The sequence below is a fragment of the Orcinus orca genome, chromosome X (assembly GCF_937001465.1).
Source record: "Orcinus orca chromosome X, mOrcOrc1.1, whole genome shotgun sequence".
Taxonomy (NCBI): Eukaryota; Metazoa; Chordata; class Mammalia; order Artiodactyla; family Delphinidae; genus Orcinus; species Orcinus orca.
In genome coordinates, this window is record NC_064580.1 from 111,872,595 (window position 1) to 111,886,530 (window position 13,936).

The 13,936-nt window shown below is 38.3% G+C and overlaps 1 protein-coding gene across 7 annotated transcripts in view; it reads right to left on the bottom strand.

Moving 5' to 3' along the window:
• SMARCA1 (SWI/SNF related, matrix associated, actin dependent regulator of chromatin, subfamily a, member 1) overlaps window positions 1-13,936 on the bottom strand; it is a 73,567-nt gene that overhangs the window by 15,994 nt on the left and 43,637 nt on the right. For all 7 annotated transcript variants that reach the window (XM_004280523.4, XM_033407056.2, XM_033407055.2 and 4 more), the window contains 2 exons: window positions 8,009-8,131; window positions 1,435-1,567 (listed from right to left, as the gene is read on the bottom strand). In XM_004280523.4, the coding sequence (XP_004280571.1) occupies window positions 1,435-1,567; window positions 8,009-8,131 (256 nt within the window). The remainder of the gene's footprint in view (window positions 1-1,434; window positions 1,568-8,008; window positions 8,132-13,936) is intronic.

A 13,936-nucleotide genomic window follows, 5' to 3' on the forward strand; every position in this document is an offset into this window, starting at 1 on the left:
ATCGAACCCAGGCCCCCTGCATTGAGAGCACGGAGTCTTAGCCACTGGACCACCATGGAAGTCCCGACGTGATATCTTTTTAAATCATTTTTTTCTTGCAATTTCATACACACTGATGCTATCCCCCTTCCTAACTTTTGAAGAAAATTCTACTTCAGAAAATCTCTCTGCACATATCCTTTTATACTCCTTTCATTCAACTCTTGCTGCTAAAATTTCTCTCTCTCCTCTATTTTTCCCCTCTTTAAGCCCCCAAATGTCCTAAACTTATGTGATAAATTTTAAGGGTAGTAGTAATGTTATACTGTTATCAAAGTAAAGGACGTTCATAGACTTGATGTCATACTACACGAAATAAAAACTCAAATGTAATCCATCTCTCAAGTCCCTGGCAATCACCAGAAGACCCTTTCAGATTTCCAAAAGAAAAAAAAGTGTTCTCTAATTAAACATGGATTTATTCAAGCATTAGCACTATAAATAAATTAAAAATTGTGCCTAATCTATATTAATCTTTGGTCTATTTAGTAGTATTTCAATGTTTCCTCCCTACTATTTTTCATGGCAAAAATGCAGAATTTCAGTTGTTAGGCTAAATAGGCTTTGAGAGGCTAGCTCAGAAACCTAAACCTACTTTGTAACATTGTTTCTATGGGGAAAAAAAATGCCCTAGATTCTATACAGCTGATATTCAGACTAAATTTGAGAGCTCAATCTAATTGGATTTTAGAAACTTCCTATGTTCTTCTACATAAAGAAAATTTACTAGACATATTTACCTATTTTAATAAGATTTCTTTTCAGAAGCCTGAGGTTGGATGCACTGTGACATGGAAATCAATATTAACTCCATATGCTTCAGCACCTAATCTAGTTCTGGTCAAGACCAAAGACACAGCTAAGTAAGAGAAGGAACTGATTCTAGGACCAATCAACAGGTTTATTCAAGCAGTCTTTTCAGATCCACTCCAGCTTGCCTGGAGTTAGCAGAATCCACACATAACTTGCCTGGAGCAAACTAGAACCCTGAGAGTGTTTGAGGATCTAAAAGGACCTTATAGGAATTCTCTACTTCAAGGACAACCTAGAAAGACACTAATTCCATCCACTGAAACTGAAGCCTTAGACTTGACTTGCCCAGAAGATGATCAAATTCCAGACGTGGGAAAGTAGGCATTTTGCCAGTGCTCATCCAATAGCTACCCTTGTTTTATCAGTGCTATACTTGGCTCTATTAGCTAACTAGTAGGAACCACAGCAATTTGTTTTGATAAATCTTATAATCTTTTCATAGAAATACAATTATATTTTATACTTTCACTTACAGTTTATTCATAAAAGTCTAAAGGTCTCTGAACAAAGGTAAAATTAAATTGACACTAAAGAAATGCATAAGGTTACAATTAAACACCATTTTTGTAGTTGTATACAAACCTGAATATTCCATGACCTCCTCAGGAGATTTGCCCTCCACCTCTCGAGCTATATTATCAATGTCATCTCTTCCATACTTCTCATTAGCTTTAATAAACTGATTAAAATCTCGCTTAGTCCAGTTTGTGAATCCCTGTGAACAAAAAATTAAGCATCATCAATAGAGGTTAAATCAACCAATCCAAATATTGTTCTATTTAGTTCTATACAATGATACATTAAAAACAGTTCAAAAGGCTTAAAATTTTCCTTCTTATAAAATCCCAGGTGTTTTATGTTGGACTCAAAAGTTGAGTTAGTGTTACTAATAACTGCTTTTCTATCATGAAGAGAATATACTTCCCTCCAAGTACTAAAAACTGATTTATAGCTCCAAGATATTGTGTAGTTTTTAACTCCGTATTTTATAGATGCCTACTACATTAAAATACAAATGCATTAAAATTAAAATACTAATGTAAATGCTGAAGTCCTGGATATTCCAGTACTTCATTTTTTTCACAGACTTATTCCCATGTAAATTAAGAAAAAATGTGTATGCATTAAATCAAAGAAATACATGAAGGAAAAAAAAAGACTGAAGAAAAATTTTTGTAGCTCTTTACATCATTCCAAACTACTGTGAACAAATAATTTCTGTTCAAAATTATATTCATAAATAGGATTCGATAAACAGAATGTTATGGGGCCTGCTCAATTTCTTTCCTAAAAGATAGAACAGTTCGACCAATCAGTGTTTTAAGTCTCTTTGGTATTTATTTGAAGTCACAAGATCAAATTTTTGTCTTCCACTCCTCAAGTCCCCACCCACATAAATGTGATACCCTTGACAGAGCAAAACTCTATCCCTAGGCGTTAGTTGATAAAGATTTTAGATTACCCCATATTTTGTTCCTTTGTACTCCCATGATTTTTTAAAAGATTAATTATTTAGGGCAGTAGAGAAAGGTGATTAAAGATGACTTCAAGTACTAGGAGGGGCAAAAAATTGATTTTGTTTCTAATTACAAACTAAAGCAATTTCTCAGTTGAGACTGTATATTCACAATATATTGTTCATTCACAATATACTGCAAGCCAAGTAACAGTCTAAGACCATAACTTTATTTTTGTGTTCAGGAAATAAATTTTGAAAAAAAATCATGAATATTTAAATGTTTTACTTTATTCTGTGGTAAGTCCTAATATTCAACCAGTTGCAATTACATTTTCAAACTAAACTTTATGACTTCCAGGCATGTGGCTCAAAAATTATGAATGTAATTTGTAAAACTTCATTCAATAAAATTACATGTTATAACAAAGAAAAGACCTATATAATAAATAGGATATAAATATAAAAACTATCTTTCAATAATTAATGTGGAAAATTTCCTAGCACTGTGCTTTGCATATTGTTCAAAAGAATTTGTTGAATAAATAAATCTTGCTGGCTACTTTCTATACTAAGGTGGTATCATACAGTACACGTTTCTTTATTATTTTCCAAGGATCTTTTGCACTGTAATTCTTTTTATCTTCTACAGATTATTTTGGAAGTATGACACTCGTAAAACTCATTAAAGCAACAATGACCAGAAAGCATTAATATGTTGTTCAAATCGAAATGTTCCCTACTTATTAACTATTAGCTTTTAACTATACAATGAGCACCTTTTATAGTTTCAGAAATTTCTCATCATTGTATTAAAGTTCTTTTCAAGAAAGAATATAAGGCATTTTGAGGATTATGAAATCATTCCATAAATAAAAGATTAGTAGAGTATAATTTCAGAGGACAGTTCACAATCAATAAAATAAATTTAAATTTTCAAGAATATGCTAGTAATTACTGTCTATCAGGCTTCATATGTGGATTAACTGACTTTACTATAATTGATAAAATGCATGTCTTATTTCTTATAATTGACACCTATATTTTGCATTTATATATTTTTTAGTATTTCTAAAAGAGTGTATTCTATAAAAGGAATTAAAAAAATAGGGATATTTGGTCTAAACGTATGTTTACAAAATAGCCCTGAGTTGTGTTGGTGTGTCCAATCAGGGTACCAGGCCCATACAATAAAAAGTAAGTGTAGGACTTCCGGGAAGATGGCGGAAGAGTAAGACGCGGAGATCACCTTCCTCCCCACAGATACACCAGAAATACATCTACGCGTGGAACAACTCCTACGGAGCACCTACTGAACGCTGGCAGAAGACCTCAGACCTCCCAAAAGGCAAGGAACCCCCCACGTACCTGGTTAGGGCAAAAGAAAAAACTAAACAGAGACAAAAGGATAGGGACGGGTCCTGCACCAGCGGGAGAGAGCTGTGAAGGAGGGAAAGTGTCCACACACTAGGAAGCCCCTTCGCGGGTGGAGACTTCGGGAGGCGGAGTGGGGGAGCTTGGGAGCCGCGGAGGAGAGCACAGCAACAGGGGTGCGGAGGGCAAAGCGGACAGATTCCAGCGCAGAGGATCGGGCCGACCGGCACTCACCACCCGAGAGGCTTGTCTGCTCGCCCGCTGGGGCGGGCGGGACTGGGAGCTGAGGCTCCGGCTTTTGTCGGAGCGCCGGGAGAGGACTGAGGTTGGCGGCGTGAACACAGCCTGCAGGGCGTTAGTGCACCGCGGCTAGCCGGGAGAGAGTCCGGGGAAAAGTCTGGACCTGCCGAAGAGGCAAGAGACTTTTACGTCCCTCTTTGTTTCCTGGTACACGAGGAGAGGGGATTAAGAACGCTGCTTGAGAGAGCTCCAGGGACGGGCGCGAGCCGCGGCTAAAAGTGCGGAGCCCAGAGACAGACATGAGACGCTAAGGCCGCTGCTGCCGCCACCAGGAGGCCTGTGTGCGAACACAGGTCACTAGCCACACGCCCTTCCGGGGAGCCTGTGCAGCCCGCCACTGCCAGGGTCCCGGGATCCAGGGACAACTCGCCCGGGAGATCGCACGGCGCGCCTCAGGCTGCAACGTCACGCCGGCCTCTGCCGCTGCAGGCCCACCCCACACTCCGTGACCCTCCCTACCCCCCGGCCTGAGTGAGCCAGAGCCTCCGAATCAGCGGCTCCTTTAACCCCGTCCTGTCTGAGCAAAGAACAGACGCCCTCCGGCGACCTACACGCACAGGCGGGGCCAAATCCAAAGCTGAGCCCCTGGGAACTGTGAGAACAAAGAAGAGAAAGGGAAATCTCTCCCAGCAGCCTCAGAAGCAGCGGATTAAAGCTCCACAATCAACTTGATATACCCTGCATCTGTGGAATACCTGAATAGTCAACGAATCATCCCAAATTAAGGAGCCCTGTGGATGAAAGGCTCTTGGTGCTGCAGCCAGGAGTCAGTGCTGTGCCTCTGAGGTGGGAGAGCCAACTTCAGGACACTGGTCCACAAGAGGCCTCCCAGCTGCACATAATATCAAACAGCAAAAATCTCCGAGAGATCTCCATCTCAACGCCAGCACCCAGCTTCACTCAACGACCAGCAAGCTACAGTGCTGGACATCCTATGCCAAACAACTAGCAAGACAGGAACACAACCCCACCCATTAGCAGAGAGGCTGCCCAAAATCATAATAAGTCTACAGACACCCCAAAACACACCACCAGACGTGGACCTGCCCACCAGAAAGACAAGATCCAGCCTCATCCACCAGAACACAGGCACTAGTACCCTCCACCAGGAAGCCGACACAACCCACTGAACCAACCTTAGCCACTGGGGACAGACACAAAAAACAACAGGAACTACGAACCTTCAGCCTGCAAAAACGGAGACCCCAAACACAGTAAGATAAGCAAAATGAAAAGACAGAAAAACACACAGCAGATGAAGGAGCAAGATAAAAACCCACCAGACCTAACAAATGAAGAGGAAATAGGCAGTCTACCTGAAAAAGAATTCAGAATAATGATAGTAAGGTTGATCCGAAATCTTGGAGATAGAATGGACAATAGAATGGACAAAATGCAAGAATCAGTTAACAAGGACCTAGAAGAACTAAAGATGAAACAGGCAACGATGAACAACACAATAAATGAAATTAAAAGTACTCTAGATGGGATCAATAGCAGAATAACTGAGGCAGAAGAACGGATAAGTGACCTGGAAGATAAAATAGTGGAAATAACTACTGCAGAGCAGAATAAAGAAAAAAGAATGAAAAGAACTGAGGACAGTCTCAGAGACCTCTGGGACAACATTAAACGCACCAACATTCGAATTATAGGGTTCCAGAAGAAGAAGAGAAAAAGAAAGGGACTGAGAAAATATTTGAAGAGATTATAGTTGAAAACTTCCCTAATATGGGAAAGGAAATAGTTAATCAAGTCCAGGAAGCACAGAGAGTCCCATACAAGATAAATCCAAGGAGAAATACGCCAAGACACATATTAATCAAACTGTCAAAAATTAAATACAAAGAAAACATATTAAAAGCAGCAAGGGAAAAACAACAAATAACACACAAGGGAATCCCCATAAGGTTAACAGCTGATCTTTCAGCAGAAACTCTGCAAGCCAGAAGGGAGTGGCAGGACATATTGAAAGTGTTGAAGGAGAAAAACCTGCAACCAAGATTACTCTACCCAGCAAGGATCTCATTCAGATTTGATGGAGAAATTAAAACCTTTACAGACAAGCAAAAGCTGAGAGAGTTCAGCACCACCAAACCAGCTCTACAACAACTGCTAAAGGAACTTCTCTAGGCAAGAAACACAAAAGAAGGAAAAGACCTACAATAACAAACCCCAAACAATTAAGAAAATGGGAATGGGAACACACATATCGATAATTACCTTAAATGTAAATGGACTAAATGCTCCCACCAAAAGCCACAGATTGGCTGAATGGATACAAAAACAAGACCCATATATTTGCTGTCTACAAGAGACCCACTTCAGACCTAGAGACACATACAGACTGAAAGTAAGGGGATGGAAAAAGGTATTTCATGCAAATGGAAACCAAAAGAAAGCTGGAGTAGCAATTCTCATATAAGTTATATATATATATATATATATATATATATATATATATATATGTAGTTTGCTTGAATGCAGTGTTTTTTGTTTTCTGTACTGAATTCATTAGCATGGGTCGGTATAAAATTTAGCATAGGTCAATATGTAATTTGTAAACTAATAAGGTCTTAAAAGTGAGGAATTAAGTCTTTTAAATTTAATTATTTATTGTAAAGAGCAGAATAGCATACATAAACAGGTGCCTAAGGAAAACTTGTATTCTAATATGGAACTCTCATGAACACCTTTTTTTTTTTCTTCTAACGGTATGATAGTAGGCCATTTGATTATTTTTATGGCTTTAACTTTACAACAATGAAATATTCGTAAATTTTAAAAAGTATTTTTCTTTATTTGATGCGGGTGGGATACTGGAGAAATGAAAGGTCAAACATCTATTGAGGAATCCATACTTGTCTATATATTGTGTACTTTTATTTCAAGAACTGATTTAAAATTCCTAAAAGGATGCTATAATAAGTTATTATGCCATTTTACAGACTGAGTTAAGTGAATTTCAGGGAGGTATGAAACTTGCCTAAGGCTATCCAGCTACCAAGCGGTAGAAGTGAGAATTAAATCCAGGTATACCTATAAAAAAAAATAAAAAAAAAAAAAAGAAGGCGAGGGCAGCACCAGGGTATGGGGTTGTTAGTTTTATAGGGGTGAGTAATTTCATACGCTGATGAGTGGGAGGAGTATTCCAGCTATTTTGGGGAAGGGGTGGGGATTTCTAGGAATTGAGCCACCGCCCACTTTTTGACCTTTATGGTCATCCTTGGAACTGTCGTGGCACCTGTGGGTGTGTCGCTTAGCTTGCTGATGTGTTACAATGAGTGTATACTGAGGCTCAAGGTCTAGTGGAAGTAGACTCGTCCGCCATCTTGGACCTATTTTGTTCTAATCAGTTTATGTTGTGTCCTCGGGCTATGTAATTCTTTTAAAGGTTGTGCCCTGCCCCCTTTCCTCCTGTTTCATATTGAATATATAATATTTACCAGAGTATGTTTTAATAATTAATACATGATATATTGTATAATTAATTTATATATCATATATATAATATCTATAGGTATTTCTTCTAATAAGTCATTAAAAATAAATGAATATTCTTTTTCTTTCATTAAAAAAAAAAAAAAAAAGGAGGGAGAAGGAGTTGGAATCTCTAAGAAAGTATTTAAGCTCCTGTCTAGACTAGTCAGGCCTTATTATTTACTGTTCATAGTTTGAAAATAAGTCTTTTCATTTCCTCATCCTAGAAAATTTGTAAAATACCAAAAATATTTAAAAAAGAAAGTTACCTGGTAACTTAAAAATTTCCCCTTCTTCTAAAACAAAGCAAAAAATTCTAGTACCCTGCAGAAATGTGGACAGTTCACAGGTGTGTTCAAACTTTTGTGAATTCTTTATATGTTCTTTACTCATTTTTCCTTGGAAGTGTAATGTGTGATTTGAGCAAAAACTTGCTCAATAAAGAGTGTTTTATGTGTTAAAAAAAAAAAAAAAGTAAGTGTAATTTATAATATCTTTTTTTCTATTCGTTGACTAGAAGTATTTCAATCACTTAAAATATGTTACTTGTGTGAGAAGTTTTTCCTTTTCTTCAGTCTCTTCTGGTGTAAGAGGTTCAGCTCCATCAATCTTTTTTTGCTCCTCTCTTTGAGCCACAGCTGGATTTGGGATATCAGGATTCCTTGGGACCTAAGAATCAAGAGGTGTGTTATGAGTAAACTGTTGAGAAAAATTAATTAAGGGTATACATACTTGTATCAATATTTAGAGTTAGTTCAGCAGTAAACAAAATAAAGTCATACCAGAATGACACATGACCCTCTCCACATTTCTACTACCATGATATTACCAAAGTAGAACTGTTCTTAAAAGTGCCACGTGGTACTTTACAGTTAAAAACCAGTTACAGCTAAATGCTACATTATATTCTAGACTTAATTACACTGTGGAACAAAAAAATCCTTATGATATGGTAATACATGGTAATAATAATATCATTATCCCCGACACCAACATTATACAATAAAATCTCAAGCCCAGAAACAAAAAGTTGGGTAGTACAAAAAGAGCCCATATTCACCTGGCAATACAGACCAGGGTATAGAAGTGGCAATGCACCTGAAGATTGCATCCAATGCTCTAATCAGTTCAACATGCAAAAAGAAAGGAGTACTTTTATTGCCTTCCAGGATATGGAAAGAGACAGCATCTTCACATAAAATGCAAAGACTGAAAGAGTGACAGGATAATGAAGAAGCAAAAAAAAAAATAGAGACTATATATAAGAGGGAAGGGGTAAGCAAAGCACACAAACAGCTGTGATGGGACCTGCAGTCAAGAGGAAAAAACTACAGTAGCAGTGAGCAACAGAAGGTATAGTGTATACTATACAGCGCTGCATAGTATATAGAGCTGCAATACACTGGCAACTGAGAAGAAGAGAGCTCAAGTTCAAAAGACTGAGGACAGAAGCTCAGCTCTACAAGGAAGCAAGCAGTCAGCCAGTCATTTGTATCTCAAAACTGTAGTCCCAGGGGCCTCAGTGTGTCACCATGAACTTAGACAACCCATACAGTTCAGCAGTATAAAGCAGCATTCATTGTATGGAGTGATAAACTAAGTCACTCAGCGCAAAGCCTCACATCATTTTTATGTGCATCTGCAGTGACAATGCAGCACATTGATTTACGAGGGCAGGTATATAACATGTATAGTACATTTTATAGCATCCATCAAACATGGCAAGAACAGGGTTGGCAGTAAGCCTTCCACTGTTTGGAAGGCACACCTGTCATAAATGACTCATCCTCTAGACGTATCAAATAGTCACGGTTTTACTAAAACATGATTATAATACATACTAGAGTACATTTCTCTAATTGTCATACATATTTCACAGAGTTTCAATCATAGCATTGTAATTTAAAAATAAGTATTTTTAAAACTATTGTATCCAATAGTTGTTTAAATATAAAACCTACTAACTGGGCATTAAAAAGACATACTGAAAAACAGATTCATTTGTACATAATCATCAGTACGAGACAATCAAATTAGTAAGTAATGACTAAATGTCTATTTTGTCCATAGCACTATGATAGGTGTTCACTGGAATATAAAAAATAGTGGACATGGTCCTTGCCCACAAGGAGCTCACAACCTAGCTGCGGAATTCTGAGCTATACTCTAAGAACTATAAGAATTTGGGGAGATGGAGAAGAGAGAACGAATATTCTAGGCTGGAGCAGTAAAGCAAAAACGGTAAGGCAAAAACAGGAAGGAGCATATATAAGGTTTATGTTGAGACGGGATAAGAAACAAGGTCAGGGGGAAACAGAATTAGAGGGCCTTCTGAAACTACACAGCAGGCAACAGCAAGCCATTGGAGATCTTTCACCAAAGGAGTACTGTTTTCACCTGCAAGCCTTGTGCTGGATGGATTGAAGTGAGGAAGCAACTAGAGGCAAGAGAACCAGCTAAACTGTTGTAATCTAGAAATGACGTATGATCACCTGGCCTAGGATGGTAGCAAATGGAAATGGAAAAGAAGGTGTAAATTAAAAATGAAATGTAGTCCAGTGATATGCATGATTTAAAATCACTTTTTTCAATAGCTAAATTCCACTTTTAAATCACAGGCACACCAGCAATTCCATTCCTAACATATCTATACAAAGACTTTTAGGAGAATGTTTATAGCAGCTTTACTCACAAGAGCCAAAACCCAGAAAGCAGTCCAGATGTCCATCAACAAGAGACTGGATAAGCAAACTGTGGTATATCCTTACAATGGAATAGTACTCGGCAATAAAAAGGAATGCACCATTGATAATGGGACAACATAGATGAATCTCAAAAACACTATGCTAAGTGAAAGAAGCCTTACACATAATATATGATTCCATTTATGTGAAACTCTGGAACAAAAAAACTAATCTACAGATGAAAATAATATCAGAACAGTGGTTGTGTCTGGGGAATGAATATGAGGATTGACTGGGAAGGGGCACTTTCTATATCTTTATAGGGGCTTCAGTTATATAGGCGTATGCATTTGTCAAAATTCACCAAATGGCACACAAGATTTATATATTTCAATGTATATAACTTTTATCTTAAAAAGAATCAAATAAATATTGAACTCTGGCTAATGATATACATGTTGAAGTGTTTCCGGGTGAAATACACTTATGTCTGCAACTTTGAAATTCATAAAGAAATAAGAAGGATATCCATTTGATAGAAAGCTGGAGAAATGGACAAATAGGTGATAAAGCAAATACAGTAAAATGTAAATTGGAAAATATATGTGGTGTGTATATGGGTGTTTACTGTATAATTATTTTGACATTTTTCTGTTTGGAAATTTTTCATAATAAAATGTTGAAAAAAATTACAGACATAGCTTTAAAAGTTTAACAGACCCCTTCAGTTGCTGGTGAAATTACTTTGGCCATAAATTTTAACTTTCATTGAGGAAAACCTCTTTAATCTTAAGATATTTCTCTACCAAAATGCTTCAAACTTTCCATACCTGACAAACCATACTTTAACAAAATATTTCACAAACATCTAATTTTATGACAGAAAATGGATAATATACCCACACAAAATGAACTTTTTATTCTATGTAGATATCTTCAATACTAAAAATTTTCCACCTGAACTTTAATAAAGGCAAAATCAGAATATTATAACATACCATTAGATTTTAGGATCGACTGCCCATATTTTTAATACAGCAAAACTTTAGAATGACTTCATCAATGTTACATTTACAATTTTATTTTTCTTTTAATTTTTTAAAATTCTTCTGCGGTATGCGGGCCTGTCACTGTTGTGGCCTCTCCCGTTGCGGAGCACAGGCTCCGGACGCGCAGGCTCAGCGGCCATGGCTCATGGGCCCAGCCGCTCCGCGGCACATGGGATCTTCCCGGACCAGGGCACGAACCCGTGTCCCCTGCATCGGCAGGCGGACTCTCAACCACTGCACCACCAGGGAAGCCCACATTTACAATTTTAGTTCTAAAAATTACTCAAACAACTGCTAAAATTTTTAGAATTAGAAATGACTCGTAATTCCTAAATTCCTGTATCTCTTCCTACAAATAATCTCCTTCTTAATATTTATTATTTTTAAAAGGTATTCATTTTTTACCTCATGAGGTTTTATCGACATTTAGCTTCCTAGAGTGATTTCAAAGTGCTATAAAAGAATTAAGTAGACGAATTATAGGCCAATAGTACTAAACAGATACCTAGATGGTATCTCAAGTACTCATACTGTATATATTACTGATGACCCCCAGTAACACTTAATATACAAGAAGTTATCTTTCAAGGAAACAACTCAATTATTATTTGGATTTCTAGTCAGATAGTAAGGAATTTCTGATTAAGAGTTATGTTCCATGGAAAAGTGAAAAACTTTTTGGGGGGCCTTGCTTCTTAGGAGCTTCAGCAAACATTTCATAGAAATATGGAATACTGAATTAAATGTGACAACACACAAAATAAAAGTAGTAACCTGAAATCAGCTCACTGTATTTTAATTCTACCACAACAAAACAGGTGGCCCACAATGACACATTACGGAAACTCACAAAGATTATAGAACTTCCTGCATTTGTCAAATGTTTATATCCCCTCCCAAAGAATTTTTATTGAAGATATATATTAGAATGTCCTACAGCTTTCTTCAGCTTCTAATATGGCAAAACTCTTTCACTCCATGTCTTAGACTCAACGGGACTTTTGGATACTCCGGATTTTTAAACTTCTGCAATTGAAATATCAATTCAGTCACCTTCTTCCAATGGAAGGGTTTTAGTGAGCAAGTGATTAAAAGCATTAAGTAACTCCTTTAAGTCACAAGAGCAATGAAGCTTCTGAATACGTCTAACCTGCAACAAGGTCAGAGCTTAGACAGCAGGGAAAATTGGCACATAATGCACAGCTATCTACCAAGTGGTTAGGACAAAACAAACAACTACTTCTCTCAGCCTCAAATAAAACAGAACTCTTTAATTCCAGATCTTATTATCAGGAATACTGCTGTGACCTTGTTGTGCTGAGTATTGAGGGGAAAAAACAAAACAGAAAATAAAAATGCAAATAAGCAGGCCCTGAAGAAAAATGCTGTTTACCAACTGCTTCAAGCCTACTGAGCCCTTCACTAACCACACTCCAAGTCACTACAGAATGTGACAGTGGGGACTCAAAATGGACAAAATGGAACCATGCACCACAATGCCCCCAGCTTCAGACAAAACCTCCCTCCCCTGAGCTAACAATCATTTAAGCAGAAAGAGGGAAAGGAGTCCCTTTTTGAGAACCTAACTACGTAGAGAATATCAGGAAACTCCACTACAGCAGTCCTGTTCATCTGAGAACAAACTATTGTTCCATTCATATTGTGGCTTGGGTTAGTTTTCTGGCGGTTTAGTAGGGGGGAAAAAAAATCAATGCTAGGAATCCTTGAGAAGATATGCCCAACACTTATCAATATCATATCGTCCTTTATAGGAAGCTTTTGCAAGTGATTAACATGCCATGCTCATCTGTCTATACAGTCAGCCCTCCGTATCCGCGGGTTCTGCATCTGTGGATTCAAGCAACCTCAGATCAAAAACATTTGAGGAAAAAATTGCAGAAAGTTCCAAAAAGCAAAACTTAAATCTGCTGCATGCTGGCAACTATTTACATAGGATTCACATTGTATTTATACCTATTTACATAGCAATCACATTGTATTAGGTATTATAAGTAATATAGAGATGATGTAAAATATATGGGCGAATTTGCATAGGTTACATGCAAATACTACGCCATCTTATATGAGACTTGAGCATTCACGGATCGTGGTATCTTTGTGGGCTTCTGGAACCAATGTCCCGCAGATACCAAGGGACAACTGTACTCAAACACAAGACCCACCCAATTAAAGCACCCACCTTAGCTCAGGTCTGTAGCCCCTGGTAAAGAATGGAAGAGACAAGGTTCAGAAAGAACCAACATCCAGAATGTATTCTTCTTTGTCTTGTAAATCCCCAGCTAAGTAGGCATACAGAGGATCAAGGCAAGTCTTAAGACAGTACAAAGGCAATCCAGGATGGGGCTGAGGAGAGCCTGGGGCTAGGAGTGGAGTGGTAGGGGGTCGATTCTTCTTCCACCCCCACTGCCACCACCACACTCCCAGCCACCACCATCTTTGCATCTTCACACTGCAGCAGCCTCCTGGCTGGTTTCCCTGGAGAAACTCACCATTCTCTGTGTTGCAACCAGAGTGATTTTTTTTTTTTTTTTTGCGGTACGCAGGCCTCTCACTGTTGCGGCCTCTCCCATTGCGGAGCACAGGCTCCGGACGCGCAGGCTCAGCAGCCATGGTTCACGGGCCCAGCCGCTCCGCGGCATGTGGGATCTTCCCGGACCGGGGCACGAACCCGCGTCCCCTGCATCGGCAGGCGGACTCTCAACCACTGCGCCACCAGGGAA